Below are 27004 nucleotides of genomic sequence, written 5' to 3'. Positions count from 1 at the left end.
TGGGCTCGTCCACCAGGGGGGGCTCCTCTAGGCCAGCTGTCTCCTCCTGGCAGCCTCAGGCCTGGGAGGACTCTGGGGGAGCCCGGGGAGTGGGGTGGGGTCGCCCCTCGGCTTCCCTCACACGGTTTCCAGTTACTCAGGCAGAAATGCTGGAGCGGAAGTTATTTCTTCTGAGAGTTCAGAGGCAGCGAGAAATCTCACCTCCCCCCGGAGGAAGGCGGGGAGGGAACGGGCGTCTCAGGCCCGGGAGGCCTATCTGGAGACAGCTTCCCTGGGTGATGGGGTCCTGGCACAGCTCAGGGGAGGGGGTGGCTGTTCGGGTCCTGGGCACCTGGGGGGCACCGCCCACAGCCTCTCCTGGGCGGCTCCCACAAGGAGGACTCAGGAAATCATCCTCCGCACACGCGGGACTCGATGACATCTATAGGCTCCCAGAGGGAAGGCCTCCCAGCTGGGCGAGCGTGAGGTTTCCCGGTGAAGGGCTCTTAGAGACTCTCCAAGAGGTCCCTGACCTCAAGGAGAGGCTCTTGAGCTCGGTCTTGGAGGGAGAAAATGAACACGTGCTGTGCGCTGGAGAACATGGCCCAGGAACACGGAGGTCAGTAGCCTGGTCCCAGCTGTGCCGCCACTGGCCTCGGGGAGTGGCAGGAGGTTCCCGGGACCGAGTCTGAGCCCAGACCCGCTTAGTCGGCGTGTGTGTGTCTCAGCCCGCCGCAGGAGCAAGGCTGGCTGCTCTCCCTTTTTCCCCATCACAGACTCTGAAAATCCGACATCCTGTGTTACCCCAGTATGTCAGGTTATACGTCTAAGAGAGGGCACTTCTGCAAACCATCCCTGCGGTACCGTTACCGCACCGAGGAAGAGGGAACGTCTCCTTAACATCGCCACGGACCACCAGTGCTCGCGTTTCCCTGAAAGCTTTGTCAATTTTCCCACCCTTCATTTTGAAAAGAGTCCGTCTTGGGGCGCCTGGGAGGCTCAGTGGGTTACAGCCTCTGCTTTCGGCTCAGGTCATGATCCCAGGGTCCTGGGATCGAGCCCCGCATCGGGCTCTCTGCTCAGCGGGGAGTCTGCTTCCTCCTCTCTCTCTCTCTTCCTGCCTCTCTGCCTACTTGTGATCTTCCTCTGTGTGTCAAATAAATAAATAAAATCTTAAAAAAAAAAAAGAAAAAAGAAAAGAGTCAGTCTTATAAAGGGGTCAGAAGGTCTGTAAAAGGAACGCCGACAGACCCTTCTGCGTTTGCTCAGATGGTCATCTGTCCTTACTGATGTCCAAAGTTTCATCCGTAGGCACACGAACATCATTTTCACATCCCACACAAGCCATTATTACTGTTTTTGTTTTTTTTGTTATGGGTCTGTAGGTCTTTGGGCACCTGGGTGAAGCCTCTGCCTTTGGCTCAGGTCATGATCTCTGGGTCCTGGGATCGAGCCCCACGTGGGGCTCCTGGCTCAGCGGGGAGTCTGCTTCTCCCTCTGCCTCCCCCTGCCCTTCCTCCTCCTCTCTGTATCTTTCTGTCTCAAATGAATAAATAAAAAATTTTAAAAAGATTTTATTTATTTATTTGACAGACAGAGATCATAAGTAGGCAGAGAGGGAGGCAGAGAGAGGGGGAAGCAGGCTCCCAGCTGAGCAGAGAGCCCGATGTGGGGCTCGATCCCAGGACCCTGGGATCATGACCAGAGCCGAAGGCAGAGGCTTTAACCCACTGAGCCACCCAGGCACCCCAGAATAAATAAAATCTTAAAAAAAAATTGGTACGTCTTTATATTCATCAAAAGAATCATCAATGTCATTGCTCATCACTGTTGTTTTTTCCCTTCCAAAACAGGACACAGCTTTTCTCTTACTCGTGTTTCTTTTTCGTTGCTCTGGGAAGACGGGTTCATTCACTACACAAGCGTTACCTGAGTCGCTCCCTGTGTAGACTGGTCATTCCATTAAGGGCACTCTTCGTGTCGTAGACCTCTGCTGCCGTGAGGCTCGATTTTTTGTTGCCGGCTCCCACTGCTGTGTTTTTCTCACTATTGCCAGCGCAGAAGACTTGACCTGTGTGGTTTCATGACCAGACACCGGACTGAGCATTTTTCTGTGATTGGACACACTCTCATGGGTTTTCTTGGGCTTTCCAGGGAGACGATCATGTTACTTGCAGACGATGAAAATTCACCTTCTCCTTTCCACTGTATTTTATTCTGCTTTTAATTGGGGTAAAATATACATACTATAATATTTCCTCTTTCAGTCATTTTTAAAAAGATTTTATTTATTTATTTGACAGAGATCACAAGTAGGCAGAGAGGCAGGCAGAGAGAGAGGGGGAAGCAGGCTCCCTGCTGAGCAGAGAGCCCGAAGTGGGGCTCGATCCCAGGACCCTGGGATCATGACCTGATCCGAAGACAGAGGCTTAACCCACTGAACCACCCAGGTGCCCCTATTTTAGCCATTTTTAAGCGTAGAGTTCAGCGGCGTTCGGTACATGCGTGTTGTGTAACTGTAACCTTCACCACTAATTCCGGAACCTTCCATCATCGTTCCAGACAGAAAGTCTGTCCCCACTCCCCGAGCCTTCCCCACACTGCCGCTGCCGCCCTGGGCACAAGGGCTCGTGGCCGGGGCTGTCCTGTCCCTTTTCAGCAGAGTTGCCTTTCGAGTTTCTCACCCTGAGCATTTCCCCTTCTTTCTTTGGAGCCCTGTTAGGCGTTTGCGTTTCTAGCCGGAGTGGGGGTGCTTCTGCGTCCACCAGGTTCGTTCCCGTTGCTAGAACCCTCCACGTTTCCCTACCAGCCCACACAGACTTCCATGGCAGGCTTTCCATTTCTGGAGCAGAAACCACGACGCCCGCCTGGCTGCCTCCCCCGTGGGCTCTCCGGCATTCCTTTCAAAAGGGAATGCTCTATCTAGTCCCCGATCGGCTGAAGCACAGTCAGGCGAACACAGCAGACGAGTGGAGGGCTGAGCATTTTTAAGTGACAGCTGGGGAATGACATCTTCTCTTCACTGGTCGGTTTCTTTACCAGGTTTTATTTTAAGCTCCTCGGAGCATGTGTGTTGCTATTGCGAACCTTTGCTCAGAGCTCTCTGGCAGCCAAGCTCTCCCCCAGCTTATGCAAATAGAACCCCCCAGAAGGCAGCCCCCACGCGGTGGCACAGAGCTCTGGGTTCTCAATCAGCAGAGCCGTCAAGCCCGCCTCTCCACGGCCCAGGGATCTGAATTCTGCGCTCCTGCCGGGGATGTGGGGCGGCTCTTTGGACGTGGGTGGCGGGTGTGCTCCTTTTCTCCGTTGTAAAGACACACGTGTGAACTAGATGTGCAGCGTCCCGTGGGGCGGGAAGACACGCACGGACCTGAGTCTGCACAGGCTGCGAGGGGAAGTGAAAACTGGTCCGACCTTGGCGCGGTCTCGAAGCACGGAGGTCATCACCTCTCCCGCTCCCCGCCTCATGCCTGCCCCGACCCTCTGACCTCTTTTGGCCGGGATGATGAGGTCAAGGGAACAGTATACCAGGTTTTGTTTGTTCTAAAGAGACCTGGCAGATGCTGGACCGTCAGCGAGCCACCATGCAGCCAGGAAGCCCAGGCAGCCACGAGGGGACAGAGGGGCCTGGGGGCCCCGGAGCGATTCCAGCCAAGTGAGCCGAGAAGCCTTCTGGGGAGCAGTGGGGTCCAGCCCGACGGCAGAATGGAGACCGACAACGAACCGTCTTGAGCAGAGTTTTCAGTGATCGGCTGTGCGTGAGGACGTTTGTTATGCTGTCACTATCTCGCACGGGGTACCTTGTCCCCCCGGCAACCCCACTCCTGGGAAAGAAAGAGGCCCGCAGCATGTCCCAGGACACGTGGGTACAGGGATGTGGGCAGAAACCCTGTTTGTCACAGCCCTGAACAGGAGAGAAGCCGCACGGCCAAGCCCAGGAGGAGGTGCAAACGAGTGACCTCCTTGCACACGACAGAGAGCGACTCGGCCACGAGGACACGTGGGGGTGTCCTGAAAACCCAGGAGGAAAATGTATGTACGTGTCCTATTCTAAATATATCCTCAGGGATAGTACGGCTGTCTGCAAAGCCCGACAGAAAGCCTTTGCGTTCCTTCCATCCATTCACGGATCTGCTGCGTAGCCGTGGCTCGGACGGGAAATGCGCTGTATTTGAGGGGATGAATGCTGTGAGCGGAGCCCCCCGAGGGGAGGCCGTGAGCGTGGCCGGGGCACTCAGAGTGGAAACATCCCGCTGGGCCTGCGGCGGGATTAGAGGGGAGAGACCCAGCCCACGGGCCCCTTCAGGCAACCACGACAAGTACTGAGGACCCGCCTGCCTTCGGGGCCACCAACAAGGTGACGGCGGAGGTCGCCTGCTCGGCCCCACGTCCAACCACCCACGAGAACCCGGAAGAGAGTCCTGGTGGCCGGGACACTGTCCACACGAAGCCTCTGTGTTTATCATTGGATAACCGTTACCCCGGTTCCTGTTTGAACACGGAGGGGCTGGGATGAGCCTCACGCTGGAGGACCCCCGTACTCGCCACTCCTCCCCGGGCAGGCGGCACTACTGGCCGCCAGGCCCCTGTGTCCTAGACCCGGGGAATGGGGCCTCTGGCCCGCACCTCACAGATGCCCACACAGTCCAGCAGCTCCGAGATAGAGGAAGACAGCCCGGCACCCGTCCCCATGGAGTGGCAGCCCCTATCCGGTGGCCGCCGTGGAGCGGGGGTCTGGCGCACCCCCACTGGAGGGAGGAGGGAAGGGGCCGACAGCGTCATCACGGGAGGGTGGCATCTCGGGCTGATGGAGGACAGTCGTCCACCCCTCAGGAAAACCTTACCTTGAGGGTTTCCAAAAACGAGTCTCTCACTGGAGCGTAATTGCAATCCAGAACAAGAGGTTTCAAGTTTTAAATAGATTTTGTCATGTTTATCCGAAAGGAGTCCAGCAACCGAGGGCCTCTCCCACCTGGCTGACCTGGGAGGTGACCTGCCCCCGTGACCTCCTAAACCCTGAAGAGCCTTGCTAGGGGCCATGCCAACGTGCCTGGCCCTTCTTCTCTGAAAGGTCATGCGCAGAGCAAGCCTGGCCCCGGGGGGAGCCAGGGACACGGGGCAGCTGGGCCATCATGGAAACGGGAGCAAGCGCTCACTGTAAACGTCATCAGTCTCCAGGACCACAGCCACTGCAGCGATGACAAAGGCGGCAGGGAGAAACTGGTAGGAGTTTCACTGATTACACTTAAGGGCTTGCTTTAGGGCTGGTGCTAGGATTGGAACCGGAGTCCCCAGGGCATCATTTCGAAAAGGGGTCGGACTTGAGAATGCTCTCCGTTTACCAAGCACAGTGCCCTCTGGCTTCAGGGGCCTCGTGCCCTGCAGGACTGGCCCCTCATGGACACAGCCCGGCGTGTGCGATGTCGCCGATCCTCAGCTCAGCATTCCTGCCCCTGCGGACTTGCCTGAACTCGCTCGTGTCCTGGGCCTGGCAGACTCCAGCTAGCTCAGGGAGGGTCAAACAAGGGCAGTCGGGGGGGGGGGGGGACCTCCTCCAGAGACGTTAGAGGGTGGCAGAAAGCCCCACTGCTCCGCTGTCCCCGCCACTTCGCCTCCCGCTCCCTGGAAACGCCGTCTGGCCGCGGCAAGGGAACGCAAGTCCCTCTTCATGCTCGTCCACCAAAAAGAGATACAGCAGGAAAAAACAAAACCACAAATGTCCTCTGTAAAAAATGGGAACCAAAATGAGCCCATGGCAAGACAGAAGGAGCCTTGTGTGTTTCCCTGAAAAATTGGTGGGTGCGTCCCTGTCCTTGAGCGAGCAGCCGGTGGGACACAGCAGGGAGGCCATCCCCAGGGGCTTCGGGGACTCACCTGCTGGGGGCACTTCGGGCTCTTCAGAAGCCCTAACCAGCCCTGTTGGAGCCTTTGATGTAAAAGGAGCAAGTCCTCCCGCCTGGAGGGAGCTGCGTGGCTCAGCCATGGCCCGCTCAGAAGGACACGCTTCTAATAGAAGCCACTGAACTAGTCCACCCCCAAGTCACAGCGGAGCCCAGGTGAGAACGTGCACAGAACTCCTTCCGGGGCCTCCCCGTCACTGACAGGCCGTCACCTCCAGCGGCCTCCAAGCGGGACAGCCCTCACCTGGCTGAGCCGACCCATCCACCTTGCGAGACACAGCGTCCCGAGGACCACCTGTCAGGGGAGGCCCAGAGCGCTGGTAGAAAGAACCGGGTCATCTCATTCACAAAGGACAGAAATCAACTCTGGATGAAAACCTTTATGAGATTTCAGTCGGACTGCAGGATTCTGCTGTTTTGCCATAATATTCTAGGTAAGGATTACAGTGCGTTTTAAATGTGGTAACAAAAGAGACGTCCAGCCTGGGAGAGGGGCACGAAGCAACCGGGGGAGGAAAGGGACACCACAGGTTTCACAGTCTTAATGCCATTGTAAAATGCAAACGGCAAGGGCTTCCCAGTCTGACTGGGTCTGGAATGTCACCAGGGAGCACATTTACTCATAGTACATGCGCGTGTGCACACACGGGCAAACACACGCGCGAGCACACGTGCACACACACACTGCCGCCTCCCCCGACCCCATACACACGGGCAGCACGTACAATAGGTTCCCCTGAAAAGGAAATGTGAGAAGGAACAGAATTAAATTACAACTCAGTAAAGAATGAAATAATATGGAGAAAACGTACCAAAACAGTCCCTTAAAATTCTGAGCTTTGAAAAGATTTAATTTTTCCAAATGAAAGACTTTCCTGGTCTGATACCAGCGAAGGAGAAGAGGGGCTGCCAATTTTTGTGTGCTTCACAAAATCCACAGGATGAAAAGCTACAATACGGGCCATGGGGGTTTAGGACGTGGGTGGAAACTGCAATATGCATCAGTGAGCTCTGCTTAGCAATGAACTCTTGTTACATATTTTCAGTAAGAAATCAGTTGTTCACAAAAGAGAATTCTATAGAAAGCACTCCTCCCCAGCAGCACACCAGTGGCTTGAATGCACACTGTCTTCTTCCGTCTCTGACACCAAGTTCTCGACCTGTCCATCTTAAGAATTAAGTACACTTGTAAAATAACATATTTGGATTTCCAGCTGTGTTAGCTACAGTGTCGCAAAGATATTTTAAATGAGAAGTCCTATCATTCTCTGCATGCAAAAGGTGGGACCTCCGGACACTTAGGATGGGGGACATACAGACCAACCCAGCACGGCTGGCGCAGAGCACGGAGGCCATTACCAAGGCCATTACCAAGGCCGCCACGGGCAGCTGTGTCGAGCCAGGAACACTGGTCCCGCCACCCACCGCCTCGTTTCCCTTTGTGAGTCTGTGACCTGAGGATGCCTGGTCTTTTCTGTATATGACCCCGTCTTTTCATCTGCTCCCTAAATGGATCCGTGAGAAGGCAAAGCCTGGGAACTCTGTGGTTCTTGGTGGCCAGGGGGCGGACCGGCCCCTGGTGGAGGGGGCTCTGCTCTGGCGCGACCGCAGACCTGCAGTGCTCTCGCTGCACGTCTGCCCACACCCCTGCCCAAGATCCACACAGGGGCCCTCTTAGGGGCCCTGGAAACCGGGAGCGGGAAAGGCAGGGATGAAAGGGAGCCATGTGACCTCAACTGTGCCACGTACGTTGTTAATTTTCCCTTTCCCACCAGCTTAGTACTCAGAGACAAGAACTGAGAACCACCTTCGGCTCGGCTCTGTAAGACCCGTTTCTGTTCTGGGGTTTGCCAGGTGCCCGTAGCCCGCCAGGCAAGGATTGTCCTGTGGTCCTGCACAGGAGACCTGGGCCCCCAGGGGGCCCTCGCAGGCCACGGCAACAGGAAGGCGCTAGAATCGGGGGTTGCACACGGGTGTTTTCAGCTCTGGCTTCAATCCACCCATGGCTTCCGCAGCTTTAGAAACATGAAGGGTTTTGTCCCAATCCCCACGGGTTAGTGAAGGAAGCGTCTGGTTTTGTTTCCTATCCCGATTCCTTCAGGAGCTTGGAACACTCTGAGGTAATAGAAAGTTAACCCTGGTGTCCAGTGACCAACCGAGGGCCACGTCGGGTTCAGCCGGGTGCCTTTTCGTCTCAGGAGCCCCGCAAATGGGCACCTCGGCAGCTTCTTCGGGTTCCCTCCTTTCCGGTGTCCCCACCCGCGTCTCAGGCTCGAAGCATCTGGCCAGCCCTGCCGGTCACAGGCTGCTCGGGTTGCCTGTTCTGAGCGCCCATCCTGCCGTGGAGGAGATGGTGGCTGACAGGCAAGGGAGTCCCCCGGCTCCCAGGACAGACGTGGCCGTGGCCTCTGCCAGGAGAAACCACGGAGCCGAACTGACTTCCCACACTTCGCTGCGAGAGTGGAAGCCAGCAAGCAGACGCTAAGGCAGGCAGTATTTAACACACACAGGAAAGAAAGTTCTCTCTTCGGTAAGGAGGAGGCCGCAGCTCTGCGCCCCACCGTCCACCATGCGAAGCCTTTGATGCCAATTTTCGCAAGAACACTCACCCCGGCCACATGTGCTCCTGAAGACACGGAGTCCAGCGCCTTGCTCCAGAGGGGTCAGAGAGAGGGCCTCCCAGGCCTGACACAGCGAGTCTGCACCCACGAGTCCTCGGGTGAGGAGGACCCCTGCTCAGGGCTCAGCCGATGCGGAGACGGAGCTCACAGCTCATCGGAGGGGCAGGCAGGTGCCATTGAGGGACTGACTAGCACAGCGCCTCTGGTGGCTGCTATAACCGGCGCTTCTAGAAACTTCCGCCGCAGTCGGGATGCCCTCTGCACAGAGGCTTCCACCTAAGCGGACCGCTGGACACGCAGCCCCAGAACTGTGGGCTGACCTCGAGGTTGGGCCTGTGGAGTGGGCCGTTTGCGCCACTGACGACTGCCCTTCCCTTTCTCCAGGCCACATGACGGCCTCAACCAACGCAACCCAGAGCTCTGGCCCCGTCTGCTTAGAAGCCCTACAAAGGGAGAAAGGAGAGCGGATCCAGTATTTTTTTTTTTTTTTCACTCCCGTCCTTAACCGTCACGGTTCCAAAAAATCTATCATGATTTTTCACACCATTAACTCCACTTGAATTGCCTCAAAGCTTGGACTGCTGGATGTCTTGGTTTGGAATGCAGAGTTCGAGGTATCTGTGCTCGTGTAACTCTGTAAAAAATGAAAAGGGGAGCTGGGCTAACACTAGGACCTGTGACCCCAATCTCGCGACACTCTGAACAACTCTGTAAGGTGAAAATAGAAAAGGCACATATCACCCCAAAAAGCAGGTGCTCAGAGCCAACTGCCGCCCTCACTGCGTTTCTGTCTCTAGTATTTCCAACACAGGTGAGAAGAGCCCCTGACAGAGGGCAGGGCGCAAGGTCAGAGGGCAGTTTGGGTGCCCCCCCGACTCTGATTCTGGGCTCCATGGGTATAGGGAAAGGCTACAAAATTCCCTAAAGATGAGCAAACTCCCCTCCACCGCAGTTTCTCACCAGAAAATTAAAGACGAGGTCATTTAATTACACAAGTGAGACCACTTTCCTTCGCTCTGGCCTTCCGACGTAGTCTTTCCATAGCACGTGCTGTCCGAGAGGAAGACTTTAAACACCAGAAAGAACGCCTCTCTCCAGCACCCACATGGAAAATAAGGCCAGAAAGAAGATAAAAGTCCGGCAAGCAAGAAATCCCAGAATAATCCAATTTGGAAAGAATTTAATTAACAAAATAAAATGGGGAAAAGGGCCCAGGAGGGGCTGTGGGGAGAGAGGACTCCTCCCCACAGCGGACGCCCCCCGGCCTGGCAAGCCCGGAGAGGGCTCTTGGACCCGCCCGAGCAGAACCCGCCTCGACACCCAGAACCGCTCTGCCCGATGCCGTCTCGTCCTCACGTGCGCGCCTCGTTATGTGCAGGTTTTAGAAACCAAGCAACTGCAGTTGTCAAAAAGTGGCTTCTAGTTCTCCTACGCCGGCTTGGCACATTAATGCATGCAAAGCAAGGTTTCAAGGGCTTCACCAAACAGTTAATTTTGGCAAAAAGAGAAAACAAACAAAAAGCTAAGATTCCTAAGCAGGATTAAAAGCCACTGAAGTGAAAACGATGTATTTCTCAACAGTATGGAATGAGACTACAGCTACGATCTTTTTTTTTTTCTTTCTTTTTTTTAAGTCTCTGCCATCCTCTCCCCAACTCAGGTCAAAGTTCATAGCAGCATAACAAAGTCCTCCGTCAAGCCAGTGTTCTCTGCTTCGGGGGTCAGAGTTCACAGGTCAAGTTCAGTCCGTCCGAAGAATCATAGGAGGGTGCTCGCTGTCCTCCTCCAGCCGCAGAGCGCTGGCCTCCTCTTCCAGACACGCGCCGCCCACTGCTCCCAGCTCATCTGTGTAGGCTGCAGAGAGACCGTGGCCATGCTCAGGGGCTGGGGGGCTGGGAGGTGGGGAGGCAGGGAGGCGGGGAGGCGGGGAGGCAGGGCCTGGCAGCTGCCGGGGCCAGACCCGGACAGCTGCAGGCTACGGTGCACATCAAGACTGAACTGTGGGGGCGCCTGGGTGGCTCAGTGGGTTAAAGCCTCTGCCTTCGGCTCAGGTCATGATCCCAGGGTCCTGGGATCAAGCCCCGAGTCAGGCTCTCTGCTCAGCAGGGAGCCTGCTTCCCTTCCTCTCTCTCTGCCTGCCTCTCTGCCTACTTGTGATCTCTTTCTGTCAGATAAATGAATAAAATCATAAAAAAAAAAAAAAGACTAAACTGTGATCCTTCTCTGACTACAAGCTTTCGGCAGCTTTGGGCAGCTCAAGATGAAGTTCTTTATTTTCCAAAATTCGTAAATGTCAAAAGGACGGCTGCACAGTGAATGGGGCTTCCCAACAGGCCACAAGTTTCCCTCTGTGAACAGAGAGGACGGGGACAGTTCTCAAACTGGTGATGCCCAACGCTTGACACAAGACGTCTGGCGCCTCACCTGACAGGAAGGGCCACCTCATCTCAGAGTCACGGTGAGCGAGCACAGTCTCCCGTGGAAGCAAACCTACAGGATCGCTCACCTGCGGTCAAGCTGACTAGCGGGGAGGGGGAGATGGCTGCACGGCCCATCTGTCCGTCTGCTCGCCGGCCGCCCAGCACCCGCAGCGGGAGGGCCCAAATGCCGGCCTACAGCACCGTCCTCCCAGGGCCCGAGAGCTGAGGGGCGTCCCACGTGGGCTTACTGAATGATGACACAGGACCAAGGACACCTGCTTGGCAACGTCAGAATTTAGCGTAATATTTTAGCTGAGCGGCAGCAACCCAAGGACGATTCTATGTACCCAAAGCAGCCTGAGCCGTCGTGACTATTTCTCCTTCGAAAGTGGACACAGAGGATTCAGCCCGCAATCCCCAGCTGACAAGAGCTCGCCTCTGAGCCCACCTGTCCCCTGCCCGCAGGGGAAGCGGCGGGCGGACAATGCAGCTCAGGGGAAGCGTGCCAAGCGCAGACCGCCGCGCGAGGGCCTGGCACCATGCACCTTCCGGGCTCGCGTCACAGCCCTTACCAAGTCTGGTCGGAGACGAAGGCACGTGAGCCCCTGTGGCGGCCGCTGTGCTGTAGGTCTGGGTCACTAAGGGGCAGTCGTGAGAGGCTGAGTCTAAGATCTCATTGGTTGTCTCCATGCTGCCATCCAACCTGGAGGAAGCAGAGTGAGAACACTGAGGCCGCTCAGGGGCCCTGACCTCGTCGCCTCGGGGCCCGCGGGGCCAGACGTGCCACAGCAGAGGCCAGGGGCCGCTCGGGCCGGACACATGAGTGTGCTGCTCGCCCGGAGCTCAATCAGCTCCTTCCCCGCGTGTCTCTTTACGTGGAGCTGGCACCAAAATTTGTCCATAGGAAGTAGTCAGATGAAAAAGTTATAGCCAGTGAGATAATCTTGCAGTTTTAAGACCGAAGATCATAAACAACTTACTACAAAAAACCACGCTCACTTTCTCCCCCATTACAGTTACAGTATCGTAGTGTCAGTTTTTTGAGAATTTCTGGATAGTTTTAAAAAAGCGAAAGCAAAAGCAAACTGCACTACTTCCCAATGAACAGATACTAACGCCTTCCTTTCAGAGAGGACACCTGCAGGTCGCAGGGCGACAGCCGGCACTCCGGGACGTGGCCACACCGGGGAGGACACCGAGAGCATTGCCCCTTTCTCGCAACATGCCCAGGTCCTGCCGCAGTGCGCCTCACCCCACACCAGCCACCTGTCCGCTCTCTGCCCTGACAGCAAACGGGACGCCGGCAGGGAAGCATGGGAGTTGGGGGGAAGCAAGGCCTCCCAGCCCAGGCCAGCTCCATGGGGACGTGTCCCTTCACACCCCTGGCTCCCGTGGGAACGGCCGGCGTGAGGCCCACTTACTTGTGCTGTTTCATCAGGGTGCACTCGCCGCCCTCCTGCGGGTCCAGGTTGTACATGTACAAGTACCCGTCGGACGCCCCCACCAGTAGCCGGGGGATCTTCTGAATTCTAGCGAGAAGAAAAGGAGCCACATTCCAGGACCGTGGACTGCAGCCAACGCTGTTCCTACACCCGCAGCCCTGCCTTCCGCGAGGCCGGGGAGGAAGCCCCTCACCCCTGCCCCACAGGAGCCACAGGTCGGTGCCATGCGCTCCACAGATCATCTACTCAGGACAAAGATCACACCCGCTGCCCTGCCTGAGGCCGCAGCATCGAAGCCGAGGGGGCACTTCGTGCACCTAAACACCAAAGCCAACGGGAGAACTGGTGCAGACAAGGTCAGTCTCACGGCTTCTCTACTTGCTAACGGTGAGTGTTTTCATAAGCTTTTTCACCTGAGTTATCAGCTGCACAAGATCGAAGTAAAATGACACAAGATTCACGGAATCAGAGACGTGCCAACCCAGCAAGGACTGTACTTCCCTGCATGGCTCTGCTTTGGGCCATCCAATGAGGCTCACGAGACACCATGTGCGATCCGTGTGCCCCAGGGCGACACAGACAGGGCCCCACAGGGGTGAATCCTGTACCCGCCTGCAGTTTCCCTTGCGGTGTTTCTTCATTACCATTATAAACATCCCAACCGATGGAGGAAGACTTTTTGGATCAGAACACCGCAGACGAACCACTCGCGTCTAGTAACAGGGAAGCGGCACCTGCGTGCTCCCTCCACTGCCGCTTCGAACCAAGTTCCTGGCCCAGGAGAAACCTAGCCCGGCCCCAGTGCCGCCAGCTTGGGGGGCGCGGGTGGTCTGCGACCAGGCCCTCGACTGGACGGACAGCGGCAAACGCGAGAGTGGCAACCCCGGCCCTACTCACGTGGCCAGTGAGCAGATGTTCTTGTGGCCGCAGAAAGGCAGGCGGACTGTGGCAAAGGCTCTGCCCTGGTTGAACATCTCTGTCACCTGGGAAGGCAGATAGCTGGTGGAGGCCATGAGAACCTTCCCGAAGTAGCCAGTCCAGGTGGTGGGCTCCTCCTGAGGCCTGGGAAGGGGGAACCATGGTCAGACACGGAGCGACTCGCGGGAGCCAGGCCTGAAGCCTGAGGAGGACTTCCCCCATCCCGCAGGAAAAAGGGGCAGAGAAGGACAAGGTCTGGAGAGCCTGGGAGCCCTATGGGCGTGTCTTCCGGGAAGGGTCACAGGAGGCCTGTCACACACCAGTAGATGATTAGCAGCAAATGCGAAGATATACGAGGCCAAATTCACGATCCGCCCCCCGCCCCACATCCTTTTAACATGAAGTCTCCAAAAACCTCATAAGCAAAATCTCAAATTATTTTCCCAGAGCCCATTTTTGTGGCTGTCCATCTTGCACATATTTAAAGTCATTTGAAATGATCTGAGACAGCATACAGATAATGCTCACCCTAGAGGGTCTTGTGAAAACGGAAACCGCCTGTGGGCGGGGGCGCCCACCCTTACGTGCGTCTGTGGGTTAAGGTGGTGCTAAGAGGCGGACGGGTGCACGGCCCCCAGGCCGCCCATTGTCACCCTCCCGGCTTCATCTCTCAGGGAAGGCCATTTCTCTGCCGCGCCCGGACCTGGGGACACTTACTGGAGAACCAGCTCCAAGGCCTTTACTGGCAAAAATGACTGAAGGCAGGGCAGTGTCTGTGCCGGGGTTCCCATCCAGGCAGGGGAGAAGGGCCTGGTGTTTTGTGCAACAAATGTGTCTTTGCAACTCACTTTTCTTTCACAGTCTCGAGTTTGAAGATGTGCACAGTCTCGGTGTTGCTGGACGCAGAGAGGAACATGCTGTCCATGCTGAAGGCCAGGGAGCAGATGCTCACACACCTGGGGGCGAGCGGAAGGGGCGGGGTTATGCTGTTGCCCACAGCCCCTGGTGCCCACGAGCTGCAACCTCTCTCCAGGGACTTTTTTTTTTTTTTTTTCAAAGATTTGATTTATTTATTTGACAGAGATCACAAGCAGGCTGAGAGGCAGGCAGAGAGAGAGGAGGGAAGCAGGCTCCCCACTGAGCAGAGAGCCAGATGTGGGGCTTGATCCCAGGACCCTGGGATCATGACCCGAGCCGAAAGCAGAGGCTTTAACCCACTGAGCCACACAGGCGCCCCTCTCCAGGGACTGTAAAAAGTCAGAAAAGAAGTTCCCCGAATACGACACTTGAGTCTACCAGTATCTTTCTTACTTCTCTCCAGATCTCTTTCCTTTTTTTTCTCCCCCTAAAAGATTTTATTTATTTGAGAGAGAGTGAGAGAGAGCACGGAAAGGGGAGAGGGGCAGAGGGAGAGGGAGAAGCAGGTTCAATCCCAGAACCCTGGGATCACGACCAGAGCTGACGGCAGAAGCTCAGAGGACTGAGCCACCCAGGCGCTCCTGCAGACATCTTTTCAAAAAATTTTTCTGAAGAAAAGAAAATGTTTTACAGGGAATACCAAGTTAAGAGCAATTCTTTGGTATTTTCTTAGCCCATTTTCTTTGACATTCCAAACAAAGGGCATTGAGGCTTCACGAAACCATTTTCAGCTGTATTCGGCTGGATTTACAGCACTAAGGTTAGCAAAAGAAAAGCCGAGAATTTAAATTACAGCAACTCTTAAAGTGCAAGAAAGCAAACTGACAACCTTGATAATATTTAAGAATAAAACAAAACTTTCAACATGCTAAGACTCTACAGTTGATTCTAAGAATCACTGTAAAAATGCCAAAACCTCCAGTAAGTGCACTTCCTTGCGGCCGGCCGGACAAGGACAGCGCACGTTTTGCCCTGAGGGCTTCGACAAAGCCCGGGGGATGAATCAGGGACGGCTCAGCGAGGCGTGAGTGCGGACGGGAAAGGTGCTATGAGCGAAGGTGTGCCAGGGCTGCGCTAGAGGAACAGGGGCTCATGAGAGGGTCCGGAGGGCCTCCCCAAGGCAGAGACACTCAATACAGACGTCAAAGGCTCAGGAGTCGGCCCCATCACGGGTGTGACACCGGCACAGGAGACCCCGTACGGACAGATCACTCCTCCGCGGAATCACAGTTCCATGTGGCCGGAGCTGGGAGCAACTGGGAAGAGCTGAAGAAGCAGGGTGTGGGAGGCCGGGCTTAGAGAGCAGGGCCGACGCGTGTGGAGTTAGCCCCACCGGCGGGAGGCGCCCTGAAGGCTCCACATGAGCTGTGCTGACTGTGTGGACACCCCTGAAGAGCAACCAGGGCCACGGTCTGATGAACAGACCAAATGGGCCAACAGCAGAGACCAAGGGGCACAGAAGTCACACGATCGGGATCCAAACCAGGCGGGCAGGGGTCCTGGGGAGACGGAGGTTGGTGGGACTGACCTGGGCACTGACACTCCGCTACCTAGCTGGAAGCAAGAAAGGGGCCAGTGTTGAGCCCCTCCGAGCCACTCTGGCTCAGGTACTGGATCGGACAGTGCCAGTGTCTCCCAAGGTAAGGCCTATGAGCGATGATGGGCAGATAGACAGGGGCACACTCTGGCTGGTGGCTGAAGGGCCAGCATCAGGAAACAGCTCAGGAAAGCAGCCTGGGCCCCACAGACAGGGGAGGGGTCATGAGCACACGGACAACATGGCGTGGGAGCTGGGGGGCTGCACAGGACAGGATGAGAGCGGCTCCGGGGCAGAGGCGAGATATGGGAAAAGGAAACAGGGCAGGAGCAGCCAGAGACCAATCCAGAATGGTGTGGTATAAGGAAAACAAGGGAAAAAAGGAAAGAAACCAGGAGACCGTGATGGGGAAGGGCTGGGGCACGAGAGACAGGACCCTAAAATGTGTGTGTGCCGTCTGGGGGAAGGACCCACAGATGAAAGACAGCAGTCAAACAGTGTGAGGTCCCGGGGCGGGGGGGCAGTTCTAGAACACTTCCTGGCCCAGTTTCTGCCCTGAGGCCCTGAGGTGGGTGTTCTCAGCTGCCCCTTTGGAATGGGGACCAGAGCCCCCGAGCCAGTCCTGTGGCAGAGGCTCCAGGCCTCAGTAGGACAGACAATCCTTCCTTCCAAGCAGGCATCAAGGAAGGGAGGTGTGTAGACAGACAGGGAAATAAGTGGTGATGGGGTGGAGGGGGAGCAGGGTGCAGGTTTTCAGGGGTAGAGAAGCAGGACAGGTGCAGGCTGGCCAGGTCAGAAGTCACTGACTGGCCTGCCATCTCGGAGTAGGCGGAGGAAGCCATGCGGCCCCGCAGGCCACTCCTTCCTCATTCCAGGGCTGTCCGGCCATCGCCCTCCATTCAGTGGGACCACAGACAAAGGGAAACTACTTTGCTTTATAAAAACGTCCCTTTACCCCTCAGGAGGGCTCCAAAGCCTCCGCAGACCCTCTGGCTAGGCTGAAAGCACTTCCGCATTCAAGTGCGGTGCCCAGCTCGGCTTGACGTCTCCACGTGACCCCGAGAAACGGAACTGAGGTCCAGACTCAGTGCCAGATCAACGGGGAAGTATCTTACCTCTTCACTCCTCTCCGGAACTCAAAGAGTTTCTGTCCTTCTGGAATGGAGAACACCCGAATCACGGTCCCCTGTGACAGGTGGGAAAGGAAAGAAAAAAGAATTTTAGCCAAGGAGAGGCTCCCGTGTCTCCTTCCCACGAGAATCTGAAGGACAGACGAGGGGGCCTCGCGCCGGCAGCGTCTGTCCCCCAGCAGTGTTCCTTCCTTTGGATGTGGCCGCCGCGACTCCCTGCTTCTCCCCAACACCAATGGCCTGGCCGTCACACATGCGCCAGCTCTAGTCCTAAGGCCCGTGACTCCTCGCCTCTCACGCACCGAGCCCCGAAGTACGTGCTGCACGTCGGGGGCACCACCTAACCCAGCCTAGGTCTGAGAGGTCCGCGGCCTCCAACATCCTTCCTTGTACTTCAGGCTGAGTTACTGACCGGGGTGGGGGGTCCGGGACTCGACAGAGGAGGCTACAAGCCAGCGGTGAGCTGCCGCACTTCCCCGCATGGAAACGAGGCACCCGCAAGATGCCAGGACCCCAGGGCCCGCCTCCCCCAAAGTGACAGGACTTGGGACATCTGGGACAGGAAGTCAAGAGAACCAAGAAAGTAAGCACAAATGGGACTTCGACACTGAAATGTTAAAAGAATCCTAGCCAGCTACACGAATAAAAGAGCATAAGAAAGAGATTCCTAGAACAAAACGGAAAACCTGAAAACAGGGAGTATTTCAAATTTGCGGGGCTGAAAGAACTATTCAGTGTGTCACCTGACACCACACCCCTTGGAAGGTTCAAACGGTTCAGTATTGAAACTGTTAACATCTGATCTGTTTGTTATACATAGTAAAAATAAATGAACTACAAACAACCGAATTATAGAACACCAGAAACCGTTGCCCTTTCTTTAAAATGTTTTCTAAAAGGGGTGGTTGGGTGGCTTAGCCCGTAAAGTGTTCAACTCTTTTTTTTTTAAGATTTTATTTATTTATTTGACAGACAGAGATCACAAGTAGGCAGAGAGGCAGGCAGAGAGAGAGGAGGAAGCAGGCTCCCCGCCGAGCAGAGAGCCCGATGTGGGGCTCGATCCCAGGATCCTGGGGTCATGACCTGAGCTGAAGGCAGAGGCTTTAACCCACTGAGCCACCCAGGCGCCCAAGTGTTCAACTCTTGATTTTGGCTCAGGTCATGGTCTCGGGGTCATGGGATGGAGCCCAGAGTCAGGTTCCGTGCTCAGCAAGAGGGCTACCCCTGCCCCGTGCCCCTCACCTGCGTGTGGCACACACACGCTCTCTCTTTCACTTTCTAAAATAAATCTTTACAATAAAATGTTTCTTTAAAGACAATGATTCTCTCTGGATAAAAGAATACCAAATGAGTTTATAATTCTTGAGAATTGGAGGGATAAAATAGCACAATCACATAGGAAAATAACCACAGCAAAGGTTTGATCCTTTGTGGTCTCAAGTTTCTTTTCTTTTTTTTAAGACTTTATTTATTTATTTGAGAGACAATGAGTGAGAGAGAACATGAACGAGGAGAAGGTCAGAGGGAGAAGCAGACTCCCCAAGGAGCTGGGAGCCTGATGCGGGACTCGATCCTGGAAGTGCAGGATCATGACCTGAGCCAAAGGCAGCTGCTCAACCAACTGAGCCACCCAGGCGCCCTCAAGTTTCTTTTTTAAAAGTATTTTATTTATTTATTTGACAGAGAGAGAGAGAGAGAGAGAGAGAGAGAGAGAGATCGCAAGTAGACAGAGGCAGGTAGAGAGAGGGGGAAGCAGGATCCCTGCTGAGTTGAGAGCCTGATTCGGACTCGATCCCAGGACCTTGAGATCATGACCTGAGCCGAAGGCAGAGGCTTTAACCCACTGAGCTACCCAGGTGCCCCTGGTCTCAACTTTCTGATTTATAGCTTTTTTTTTTTAACTGGCATATCTAGTGCATAAAACTAACAAAGGGCTGCTGGCCCCAGCCGCCCTGCGGCCCCCCACCCTGCCCAGGCCCCTACCCTGCCTACACTCTGAAAGCAGGATTAGGCACCCATCTAGGCACAGCCCCAGCACCCAGCACCCAGAAGGATGGGGAGGGACACTGGGGGGGGGGCGTTAAAAGGAAATCAAAAGATTGCTCCTCCTAGCCCAGGAAGAAAAAAATTGCTCTATTCTTAATGGCCTTGAGATTCCACAAAGTGCTTTAGGGGGCTTCCGGGACCTAATGAAAACAAGAGAGATGAGACTATTAACCAAGGGGGCCGCTTCAGTAGCAATGGGCAAGGTAACAGTGTCAATGGCCAGCGGTGTTTAAAAGCAAAGCCAGGCTTGGAATCCAAGTCTCTGTGGCCGCCCAACCTGGTGACTCTGAGCAAATTATTTGAAGTCTCTGAGCCCCTGATACGAAATGAACAAGTGTTGACCTTGTTGAGGGGACGGAATGCGATCATGAAGATAAAGGGTTCCCGAGGACTGAGTGATCCACAGATGATCTTACAGAAACCGCGTGTGAGCGTCAAGCTCAGAGACCCACACAGGAAAGTTCCAGTGAGCTGACTTTTCTCGGCTCTTACGTGTTTGGCTGGGCCGAGCAGAGAGGCAGCGGGAGAGACGCTACTTTGAGTTTTTTTGTGAGAAAGCATCAGAGCTCAACCAGGCAGCTAGAAAGCGGGGACTGGTGCTCGGAAGGGAAGAACAAACCAGAACGAAGGAGATCATCAAGAGCCAGGCCGGAGAGCGGAGCTATCGAGATGTGAGGACCAGCAAAGGAACAAGATGTAGCAGCCGTGCGAGCAAGAGAGCGAGGGCCCTTTGCTGTCATGGGAGCTGGAGGGAAGGCCAGAGTCACTCTGTCCTGTGTGGAGAGAACTTCAAAAAGACCACATCCTTTTACAGAAAGTCTGCCCACTGGACTCTTCCTTTCTGGGGGGAGGCGGGCAGAGGAGGAGAGAGAATCTTAAGCAGGCTCCTCGCCCAGTGTAGAGCCCAACATGGAGCTCGATCTCACAACCCTGAGATCATGATCTGAGCCAAAATCAAGAGTCAGAGGCTTAACCGACTGAGCCACTGAGATGCCCACTCACAGCAATCTCTTAAGTGAATAAAGATGCACAAAAAAGATTCATATGTAAGAATCATCTATATTCTTAATTAGTTATGTTCCAAATGTTATTATACCATTGCAATCTAAATGTTAGGAAAAACAGAAACCTCCCCAAAGGGCAACATTCCAGTAAACCAGGACTGAATACGGTACAGCCACTGAAGTGTTTTCCAACTCAGAAAAATCTAGCATTACACAGAGAGTGAAAGAGAACGGTGAATTAATAACAGAAGGAGGAAAGGAAGCACGTAGAAGTGTGTTCAGCCCTGCCAGCCCCAGCACGCATTCGCAGCCCTGGGAAGCTCGCTGTGGGTGCTGCTGACGCATACTCGCCTCCTCCGCCCGACTCTGCAGCATCCGCCCCGACCACGGGCGCTGCAAAGGCGGGGAGCGCGCCCCAAGCGGGTTGTTACGTGTGCTGCTCTGGGAGCCGGTCGGCACAGAAACCCATTTGCTACCTGGACCGTGTGTGTACAGAGCGAGATGGGGCGCCAAACCCCCAAGCCAGTTTCCTACCGGGCCACAACAGACGCACCTTCTCCGAGGCAGTGGCGAGCTTGGTTCCAGTGGAGTCAAACGCCAGCGCTGCCAAAGGACTGTCGTGAGCCGGGATCATGTTCGCTGCTCTCTGAAAGGCAAAACCAAAGTGACACAGCCGCCACGCAGCAAGACAGGTCCTCAGGCTGAAGGGCCAGCCTAGTGGTTGTGGCTAAAACCCCAACCGGTTCAACACGGAAACCACAGGCTCCGGAGTCACAGGGTGGGGTGGGGGTAGCTGCGGAAACGCCGCTCTCTGGGGCTCTTTCCACTCCCCCAAATAGCCACACGGCCAGGGGCTCCGCGCCGTGGGAGCACAGGCAGAAATCTGCAGGCAGAGGCTGCCCAGCCCTGTGCCACCACCAGGAAGGCAGCAGTGAAACCCGCCTTGCCCACCCAAGGAAAAGCGGATGCTAGCGATGCCCCGGTGCTTGGGGCAGAGAGCGGGGCTGCTGGTGAGAGGGACCCGGTACAGAAGGGGCCTCACCAAGTTCATGGTGTCGAACACTTGCACCTCTCCGATGGTGGCGCTGCCTGGGTACGCCAAGTAGCCATTGTCGTTGTGTATGGATAGCGCGCACAGGCCTGCGGGACACGCGGAACCAAACAGGGACAGTCAGGCCCGGGGGGTCCTGCTGAGCTGCTACCCACAGGTCAGCCCCTATCAGAGGTGTGTGCCTCCAGGCCCGGCCGCAGCAGCCCCCAACCACCACCCCCAAGGGCAGACTGAAGGCCACGGGTGGGACCTCGTGAGCAGCCTCCGAACTGGAAGCTGATGAAAGCAATGATTTCTGTGGTTGCCAGACTAGCAGCAGAAGGCCAGCAGCTTGCTTGGTTTAAGATCAATACTTTCAAAAGCTGTCTACCCGGGTGGGACCTACAAGGAGAAAACAGCTCATCTTTGAAAGATACAATCAGAAAAGCGGATGATCTCACCCTGCTGAGCTTACCTGCAGGGTTGGGGGGCGTCTCCCTGATCGTGTGCAGGACCTTCATGTCCCGAATGCTGTGTATATAGAGAGACTCCTCCAGACACACTATCAGCCTCTAGAAGAGATAAGAATGGAACAGCAAACATCAAGAGCCAATTCGATCCTTGATCCTTGCTCCCTCCCTTACTGAACCGGCTCCTGGCCAGAGACACGCCCGGTTCCCTCCCGAACAGCACGCAGACCCGGCCATGACCAGGCCGCTTTCCTGGAGCGCCACGTCCGCAGCCAGCTGCGCCTGCCCCCGTGACCACTTCCGCCAACTGCACCAGGACTTCAACCCGTGCGACTCACTGCACGGCTGCAGAAACCAGCCAAATGCAGCAGAGGAAGGTACCGTCTGGATTTTCAGTTTGTCTGTCCGGATCATCCCTCCCTTTGTGAAAATCAGAGCAAGTGCCTAGGACGGGTCTGGTAAAGGTCAGTTGCTTTCGGAAACCCATGCTGAACGGAGTCTGCCAAGACCGAAGTAAAAGCCTGGGGGTTTCTAAAGTCTCAGAACTCACGACCCGCAGGTGTCGAAGTCCACACCCACACCACACAGAGCAGGGACGTGCTTGTGGTCCGTGCGCCCAGCAGACAGTTACGTCAGTTGGGAGTGTGAGCGTACATGTGTATGTTCTACGTTTAAGGAATATTTGACATGTTGTGCCTTGTCATTTCCCATCGTAACCACGTCCTCTGGTTCGCAGAGCAATGCCGGCAGGCCTCTGCCACAACCATCTACCCGGTAGGCATGCTGTGGATGCCCTCCCTCCGGGGTGACGTGCAAGCCACGCCGGGCAACTGCGTTAGCTTTCTGCGCGTGGGGTACGTGACTGTCACAGAAAAGCTGGAGGATCTCAGGGGCCGTGTTGCATTTGGTAGGAAAGCAAAAGCCACAAGATATTGTCGTGAACTGAACTCGATTGCCAGCCACTGAGTCCGCGCTCTGCGCCAGATGTTTTGTGAGTTTGGGGAAGACAGCAAAAGGAGTAAGTCCTTCATCTTAAAAGTAAAGGGAGGGCGCCTGGGTGGCTCAGTGGGTTAAGCCGCTGCCTTCGGCTCAGGTCATGATCTCAGGGTCCTGGGATCGAGTCCCGCATGGGCCTCTCTGCTCAGCAGGGAGCCTGCTTCCCTCTCTCTCTCTCTGCCTGCCTCTCCATCTACTTGTGATTTCTCTCTGTCAAGTAAATAAATATAATCTTTAAAAAAAAAAAAAAAAAAGTAAAGGGAAACAAGAAGAAGATGCCAGCAGACTTTTTCCAAGTAACATGTACAAAAGTGGAAGAAGGTGAATCAACCATGGCACAGCCCTCCAGACAAGTGTATGGTGTGCGGAGAAACGCTACTGCTCATGTCTTGATGGATGAGGGGACTCAACCTGGGGGACAGCAAGGGACGGCGTGCTCTGAGCAAACCGCTGAGGAAACAGAGCTGAATCGGGGAGCTGGCGTGAAGCGAGCCGGTGCAGGGCCCAGGGCTGGGGGCCCAGGACCGCCAGCTGTCCTAGACCACTGCAGGAAGCCGTGATGGCGGCAACAGGCCTGAGGCACACTGAGCAGCGAGCCGCGGCCAGCACACCCGGCAGTCTGGGCCGCGCGCCACTCACCTGCCTGTTCAGCTTCACGGCCAGTATGGTGTTCGAGTAGCTGTAGTTGCAGATCTCGGTTCCTTTCTTAAAGTGGCAAACTTTGAGCTTCCGAGGAGCTTTGAGGCTGACGATGGCCACCAGGCTGCTTGAGAACAGCCTCTCGACAATGCACACATCTTCAGTATCAGCTGCAAGCAGGAAAACAGCACGCATGTGTATTCGTGTCAACAACTGCAATCCGTACGCACACACACACGCACATCCAAGTGCACGCGCACGCCCAGCAGAGCGCCACAGGCTGATGTGGTGGCTGTCTGGGGACAGGACCAGGCTACGGGGATGGTTCCAGAACATAGCTGAGGGTGGAGGTCAGAGCCTGCGGGCAGACAGACTGGGGCCACACTCACGGCCTGTGAGCCGCAGACAGATTGCTCCCTGGGTCTCCTTGTTCCTCATACCATTCTGCTCCCTGGGTGGCTCCTTATACACACCCTGGAACCAGAGCTCCGTGAGGACAGAGGCCTCAGTTCCCTGATCGCACCTGCTGTCCTAGCTCTTCCCCACTGGCACTGGACAAGTCATGGGCCCCAGGTAATCTCCACATGACTCGCTCTCTCCACGTCTTGTCCTCCTCGTGCGTAAAATGGGGATCACAGCTCCTCTATGTTACTGCTGAGGGGGTTGCAAATAATGGCCCATAGCCAGTACTCTACACCCATTACCTCCCCGCTCCCCACATCAAGTGGGGACACCCTCCATTCATAAGATGTTGAGTTAAAAGTGAGCATACACGACATCTTACATAGAAAGTCACAGGTACAACAGAGCTTCCAAAGATAGTACCTTACACCCAGCCACCCCCACTAAATGCCCACAGGTCCCCCGATCTTTATTCCTGCCCTTGTTTCAGGGGTAAATACCTGGTAAGTTCAGACCTAGAAGCAAAGAGAAGACTGGACTATAGAAAAATCAGAGGCAACAATCCACATTGCTTCTGCATGTGGCCTGTCTCCGGGCCCGGTGTTTTAAGCACACACCCGTTTGTCAACCCAACCATGACCTGCGGCCATACCCTCTCTCTGGACCAGCGATGGGCACACAGAGCAGAGATGACCAGACAGGTCCAGCCCAGGGGAACCTGGAAGGTCAGACCATCAGAAGCCACAGCAGCGTTTCCACTGTAAATCAGATGCCCGAATATGAAAACGCACACAAAAGACAAAATACAAAGTTCCTCGAAAGGATTCCTTTCCATCAGCTCTGCTGCTGGATTTAAATGTTGTAACAAAGACAGGGTTAAGTTAGTTTAGAAACCCAACTACTAGAGACAATGAAAAAACAAGCTCTAAGGGACCTTACTAAAGTAAGACAAAACAATTTCTAGGAGCACCTCGGTGGCTCAGTTGGTTAAGCGCCTGACTCTTGATTTTGGCTCAGGTCATGATCTCAGGGTTGCAGGATCAAGCCCTGTGCTGGGCCCCGCACTCAGTGAGGAATCTGCTTGAGGTTCTTTCTCTCCCTCTCCCTCTGCCCCTCCCCTCTGCCTGCTCTCTAAAATAAATCTTTAAAAAGAGAGAGAAACAATTTCTAGGAAAATGCGTGGTATCACCCATTTCGGTGTGGCTGTGACGGCCTGATGCGCTCAACACGGCGAGGTACTCACATACACGGTGGTAGCCAGAATCATATGTGTATGATGGCTGTGCGGGAGAACGATAGGATTTTGCTGCTCCTTAGCATGGAATAGGCCGTGAAATCAAGTGTCTGATTCCCAGTCACGTTTACACAAACCACAACTGCTCCTTCCCACAGCAGCAGGCTGGGCTCGATGCAGACAGAGCAGGTGTCAGCCGGCAGCATCTCAGAAAGTGGCCAGTCCCTTCTAGGCCCTGACTCTCCGCAGAAGGGCAGAGTCAAGGAAGGTCCTGAGGCCACACGCAGGCAGGGTGTTTGGTCTGTCCTCACTGACAAGCGTGTCTCCAGCCTTCGCAGTGCTGACGGGCACATGGCAGAGCTCAATCCCCACAGCAACTGCGCTCAGATGAGACCGACGGGAAACCAGACTGTTGGTCATGTGCAGTGAGAAGGCCCTTCGGGTCCCAATACTTGCTTTCCTGACCAGCCCCTTTCCCTTGGAAACTAGCGGGGACACCACATTATGACCAGAAGCTTGTTTGGTGAGCAGCAGGCCCGCTGGACCGGCAGATGCCGGGAGGGCTCCGGGCCACCAAACTTGGCTGCTCAGGCCCGGGGGCCAAGGGCACTTCCTCCATCCCTGTCCCCAGGCTCCCTCTTCAGGGTCCCCTTGCCCTTTACACCTTGGTCTTTCTTCAAGATTTAATGACTTTCTGGGATGCACTTAATCAATCACTTTCTCTGCTTCTCATTCTGGCAGTTATCCCATTACCACTGGCCAGCCAGCGGCATCCCCAGCCAGGTCAGGGTGTACCCCCCTAGGTCTGGCACCCCAAGAGCAGCTGGTTAGAAGCTTGTCCGATGACTGATACAGACCTAGGATTAGATTCTGGGGTATGTCCCAAACCTTTCAAACTACCATTAAACAAAACACAATCTCTTGAATAAGGACCTATCTAAAAATGGGCTAATGCTGCCCACGGTATTTGTGTCCATGGGGAAGGCGCACCACGCCCTTGGGTGGTCAAGTCCAAGTGCGTTCGTTCTAGCAGGAGCACTGGGCAAGCACTGCCGGTACCACAGTGCTCACGAGGTTGGGGGTATGACGGGGACCAAGAGAGGCAGGGCACCCCGTGGAAATCAGACTGAGTCCTGACTGTGCTGTTCACTAGTTATAAGACCTGGTGTGGACTCTGAGAAACAAACTGAGGCTTGTGGAGGGGAGGAGAGTGGGGGGTTGGGTGAGCCTGGTGGTGGGTATTAAGGAGGGCACGGTTTGCATGGAGCACTGGGTGTGGTGCATAAACAATGAATTCTGGCAAACACACATACAAAAACTAAATTAAAATAAATTAAAAAAATAAAATTCTCTAAATCTCCCCCCAAAAATCAAAGCAGCATATGCCAATAAAAATTTAAAATTTGATAATTCTTAAAAAAAAAAAAAAAAAAAAGACCTGGTACCCGGTACCCAATTCCTCAATGGCGAAACAGGAGCTGGAGCCTCAGCTTCATTCACTGCACGACCGGGAAGCAGTGAAGAGAAGGTGGCCTACGGGACACTGAGTTCTTACAAAGTAAGTAAAAGTTATTGAAATTCACTACCCCCTAAATTAAATCAGTGGTGAACTCATTTCCAAGTACAGTCAATCCTCATTATTCAGATTCTGTACCTGTAAATTTGCCTGGTTGCTAAAGCGTATCTGTAACCTCCCAAAATTAATACTTGAGCTGCTTCTACAGTGATCCAGGGACACACACAAAGCAGCAAGAAAATGTGGAGGCGCGGGACGCACGCGCTCCCATCAGAAGCCGAACAGGGAGCTACCCGCCGCTTTCTAGTTTTCAGCTCACACCATGAACAACTGTCCTTTCCACGGTCTGTGTTTTCGCCTCCTGCACTTTCGGTCAGTGATCCCACAGCTTACAACGGCCTCCGGCCACAGCGCCGTCCGGTGCTCCCAAGGGCAAGAGGGCCGGGCTATGTCCTCCAGAGAATCGTGTGCGGCTGGTAAGCTTTGTTTAGCAGGAGTCCGTGTTATTGCTGTGAGTTCATCCTTAATAAATCAACTATATATATTCAAATCAGATGTCTTTAACCAGAAACACATAAAACAAGCTCATGCATTCATCATCTGATGAAAACACTGTGACCAGAGGCTCACAGGAGCCCCACGCCGGGAGCAGCTCTTCCGTATCTGCTAATCTGCTATTCGCAGTAACCTGACAGAACCGGACGACCGTAGTGAGAACGGACTATTTTTCTTCAAAGAATGGATTCTACTCATCTGTCTGACACAACCTTATTTCCTTCACCCATTCGACACATGCAATTAG

The 27004-nt window shown here is 54.8% G+C and overlaps 1 protein-coding gene across 2 annotated transcripts in view; it reads right to left on the bottom strand.

Moving 5' to 3' along the window:
* Positions 1 to 9663: 9663 nt before the first annotated feature.
* The window catches only part of WIPI2 (WD repeat domain, phosphoinositide interacting 2), a 37787-nt gene continuing 20446 nt past the window's right edge, over positions 9664 to 27004 (bottom strand). Inside the window, exons 3-12 of one of the 2 annotated variants that reach the window (XM_082713850.1) lie at positions 23051 to 23220; positions 21421 to 21517; positions 20958 to 21055; positions 20469 to 20561; positions 16851 to 16921; positions 14129 to 14236; positions 13260 to 13424; positions 12342 to 12449; positions 11493 to 11623; positions 9664 to 10354 (exon numbers count right to left, since the gene is read on the bottom strand). In XM_082713850.1, the coding sequence (XP_082569976.1) occupies positions 10242 to 10354; positions 11493 to 11623; positions 12342 to 12449; positions 13260 to 13424; positions 14129 to 14236; positions 16851 to 16921; positions 20469 to 20561; positions 20958 to 21055; positions 21421 to 21517; positions 23051 to 23220 (1154 nt within the window). In that variant the 3' untranslated portion in view covers positions 9664 to 10241. Of the gene's footprint in view, positions 10355 to 11492; positions 11624 to 12341; positions 12450 to 13259; positions 13425 to 14128; positions 14237 to 16850; positions 16922 to 20468; positions 20562 to 20957; positions 21056 to 21420; positions 22469 to 22677; positions 23221 to 27004 lie in introns of both variants that reach the window. The other variant, XM_082713851.1, reaches the window with a different exon arrangement.

The sequence above is a fragment of the Mustela nivalis genome (assembly GCF_964662115.1).
Source record: "Mustela nivalis genome assembly, chromosome: 19".
Taxonomy (NCBI): domain Eukaryota; kingdom Metazoa; phylum Chordata; class Mammalia; order Carnivora; family Mustelidae; genus Mustela; species Mustela nivalis.
Note: the sequence above shows the minus strand (reverse complement) of the source record. Positions and strands in the feature narration are given on the sequence as shown.